We start from the raw sequence: 4198 nt of genomic DNA on the forward strand, positions 1-4198 counted from the left end.
GGAAGAAGCCAGCAGGACTGTAGTTAGGGAAGAAGCCAGCAGGACTGTAGTTAGGGAAGAAGCCAGCAGGACTGTAGTTAGGGAAGAAGCCAGCACAGGCATCATCAGCAATCTCGTGCTCTGCAGTACCTTAAACGGAAACCAACACGGGAAGGTTTGTCTTGGTGTCTGATCAGAGGCTGACTTGGAGATAGCCTTATAGGGACACCTAGTTTTTTTTCAGCACTACCTATAGTTTGAGGAGCTAATACACCAATCCATGATTATCACTTTTTTTTTACTGTATTTGCTTCCTTTTTTATAAAGTGTACTTTGCCCCTAAGAGCCCAATGCCAGGAACCTTCAGATAAAACCTTGGCGTCACCCTAGCAGTTCAAGCCTGAGCATGTCCCATCACATCTGAACAGTGACCACAGCATGGTCACTGTGGCCATGTCACCGGCCACTTGAGTAGGCTCTGAGGGGGCCTGGCCCAGGGCAACCTGATGCAGGCTCAGGGGCAGGGTGAGCAGGAACAGTTGCCACCAGCATTAGGGCATGTGTGACTCTAACTCAGCAGAGATGCTTTCCCCCCCCCCCCCACTGGCTCACAGCAACCGCACTGATAGCTGACCATGTGTCTGGGAGCCTAGGGGCCTTGCTGACCAATATATGTCTCCTTGCAGTGCACAGCCAGCTGTGGGGGCGGCGTCCAGACCAGGTCCGTGCATTGCCTGGCCGGTGGCCAGCCAGCATCGGGCTGCATCCTGCACCAGAAGCCCACAGCCTCCCTGGCCTGCAACACCCACTTCTGCCCCATAGCAGAGAAGAAAGGTGAGCATGGGGGGCCCTGGACTGGGCCTGGGCCTTGGGAGCTGTCAAGTTTCTGGGGCAGGTCCTCGGAGGGCCCGGATTTTGGGCCTTGTGTCCACCCTACGTTTTCTCTCTTTGCATCTCCTCCTCCATTTGTGCGATGAAATAGCCACAGATCAGACCCACCACCTCCCAGCCATGCAGAATGTCACGGTGACTTGTCTAGCTCTCAGAAAGCCTATTTAGATGCTATCACTGTCTTTAAAGAAGGAGATCTTAGACCTAAGCAGTTTTCCCCCAAGTTAAACCAAAGACTCCTTATCCACTGGACACTCTCCAAGTGCCACCCTGTGCACACAACACAGAATGCCTCTGGGGCTGCAGGGACAGGGCCACCTGCCCAGGCTTTTCAGAGTGAGCTAGTGGTTTGGCTGAACCAGAGAATTAGACATGGGAATTCTGTCTGCAGAGGCTCCACTGCCTCAGGGTGGAAAGTGGTTGGGAGGGTGGGTTTGGCAAAAGAAGAACATTTTGGTTTTTCCCAGGAACCATCCAAGAAAGGTCCTGTGACAAGAGCAGGATGTGCAGGGCTGGCGCCTCTCAGCAGCTTCAGGGCAGGACAGATCTGCTCTCTTTGCCAGCCGTTACTGGCTGACAGTGAGTGTGTGGGGGACACTGTGCCTGCGAGCACTCACTGACTCTCGTGGGTTTGCTTGTTTTCAGACGCCTTCTGCAAAGACTCCTTCCACTGGTGCTACCTGGTGCCCCAGCACGGAATGTGCACCCACAAGTTCTACGGTCGCCAGTGCTGCAGGGCCTGCTCCAAGTCCAACTTGTGAGCCGCCAGCTCCCGTGCCCGAGCGCACCTGCAGGGCAGGGGTGCCCACAAAGGAACCTGCGCCTTCTCCACTGGAACGCATCCCAGGAAGACCCATGCAGGAAGGAAGAAGACTGTGAGGCTCTTCCCAAGAGTGTGTGTGCATGTGTCTCCCCAAGCCTGAGGGCACACCTGTGCCCATGTGCACGGCTGGTGGCAGGCAGAGTGGGCCCGTGGAGCAGGAGGTGGGACGCTCACCCTCACTGGCCCTGCAGCCAAATCAAGAGAGACAAGTGGAGGCCAACTTGCTAAACACTAAACACCTGGTGCTTTGAACTAAGAAGGAAGGTCCATGAAATACAGAAATATATAAAATACCTGCCCTTGAGTGAGTCAGCCCCTGCTCCCACCTGGGAGGCCGCTGGCGGTCAAGCATGACAGTGAGGGGGGGCAGGAACCAGGAGCTCCAGGGCTGCCCCGAGCTCTGCCTCCAACCCTGCTGCACTTTCCGTCCCTCACAGGGACCTGGAGCTGCCATAGAGCTGGTGTCATCTCTAGGGACACCTGCTGGGGGCTGCATTGGTTTGGGGACTTAGCATATGGAAACGGGAAAATTGAAACCCTTGCGCTGTGCTCCTGTAGCTTTCAGACTTGTCAGACAGGGGAGAGCCTTTTGGTATTTTCTGTTTTATCTTTCTCAGTTATTTGCAAGCGAGTGTTCCCATTGAAACCAATTCCTTAACACTTTTCTTTACAAAACAGCAGATGAGATGTACAGTTTACATCACAGCCCTGCGTTCCTAGGAAGAGTTGTCCTCCTGGAACACACAGGAGCCGCCTAGCCAACGTGGTAATAACCTTAGAGCCCCACGTGTTCTTTTGTGTGTTGTAAGGTTTGTAAGATTTTCTCTGTAAGTTTGTTCACTTCTGCATTGCTGGCTGAGAAGGAAGGTCAGGGATGCTGGGTGGGGACCTGAAGGTCAGGGATGCTGAGTGAGGAGCTGCCACAGGCCCCAGCATCCCAGCATGTTAGGTGCTGGTTTTCTTGCACCCCTCCTGTGGCCTGGCTCTGATGTGATGAGTACCTGGATATTTATATTTGCTGAAGTTTTATAATAAATTTTATATGATATGGTGTGCTCTGAACTATTTCATGGTTCTTTACAAAGTTTACTTTTGAGAGCGAGGGCTGGCAATCACATGTGCCAGGAAATAGGTCTCAAAGAGGGAGAAAGGGGGCTCTGAGATGTCAAAGAAACAGTGGGCCCTGGTCCAGGAGGAAGGAAGTGTCCTGGAGAGGGGAGGAGGCTGCAGGGACCAGTGACAGCGGCCTTCTGCCCATTCAATTAAAAAGAGGGGACTCCTCATCCAGTACTCCCTGTATTAGGGTTCTCTACAAAAGCAAAACAAGAGAACACAGAGAGGACTTATTTTAAGGAATTGGCTCACCTACACGTGAAGCCTGGCAATTCTGACATCTGTAGGAAGAACTGGCATTGCTGCCTCTAGTCTGAATTCTGCAGAATGGCAGGCTTGGAGGTCAGGCAGGGTTTCCATGTTGCCATTTAAAGCAAAATTGCAGACTTTGCTCTTAAGGCCTTCAACTGCTTGCATGAGGCCCACTACATTGTGGCATGTCATTGCTTTATTCAAAGTCTACCGCTTCAGATGTCAATCAATCTAAAATATTTGCACAGCGATACCTAGTTGGCATTTGACCCACAACTGGCATCACGGAGCCTCGACATTAACAGAAAACCACTTCCCCTTGAGTTGCTTTTAACCAGCCCCACCTGCAGCCCTCGTGATTGGGGTGGACACCTGCACATGTGACCCACCTGCACATCCAACCACCTGCTCACACAACACAGCTGCATACGTGACCCACCTGCACACTCAACCACCTGTACACCTCGCCTGCCTTCACACACAACACACCTGCACACAGGACCTCCCTGCACCCCCGGCACACCCAGCACACCTGCACACACAATGCAGCCCTTCACTGGCACTACTTCCACAGGGAGGTGGTGGCTGTACCCAGCACACCCTCCAAGGGCCCAGCACTGCCAGGAATGGCAGCAACAGAAGCCAATGCCCTCAGTGGTCAGGTGGCTGAAGCTGGCCATCTGCACAGCCATGCAATGTGCACGTCTTAGGCAGCTTCCCCAAGCCAGCTGTGCACACACTTCACGCTATATTCTCAGAATGCTCCATCATCTTGGTATCCCTTGTCTGTGTTCAGGTTCTTCCAGTTCAGCCTTGCTTATCAGCTTACGAAAGTAGTGGCCAGAAATGCAGGTGAGCACATGCATTGACAGAAATGGGGTCAGAGGGCATTGACAGAAATGGGTCTCATCTCGGGATACTTCTCCTTCCTCTCATTCAACCTGCAGCCACCGAGCCCATCTGTATCAGCCAGCAGGGGCTCACAATAACAAAGGTTTATTTCTTGATCATACCCACTCTGTGCTGGGTTCCAAGGCAAATAAAGCACTGCCCCTTCATGAAGGTTCTACAATGTGACAGTCAGCTTATGTTAACCACCTGGGTGGCCTAGGGAAGATCGTTTCACCTCTCTGGCTGTGG

General features: G+C 52.7%; 1 protein-coding gene across 1 annotated transcript in view; it reads left to right on the plus strand.

Annotated features, from left to right (window-relative positions):
• Window positions 1-1631, plus strand: part of ADAMTS16 (ADAM metallopeptidase with thrombospondin type 1 motif 16) — a 131327-nt gene extending 129696 nt beyond the window's left edge. Inside the window, exons 22-23 of the mRNA XM_003800890.1 lie at window positions 666-813; window positions 1516-1631. Of these exons, the coding sequence (XP_003800938.1) occupies window positions 666-813; window positions 1516-1631 (264 nt within the window). The remainder of the gene's footprint in view (window positions 1-665; window positions 814-1515) is intronic.
• The last annotated feature ends 2567 nt before the right edge of the window (window positions 1632-4198 follow it).

Source organism: Otolemur garnettii, unplaced genomic scaffold, assembly GCF_000181295.1.
Source record: "Otolemur garnettii isolate 467f Iridium unplaced genomic scaffold, OtoGar3 scaffold00188, whole genome shotgun sequence".
NCBI lineage: Eukaryota > Metazoa > Chordata > Mammalia > Primates > Galagidae > Otolemur > Otolemur garnettii.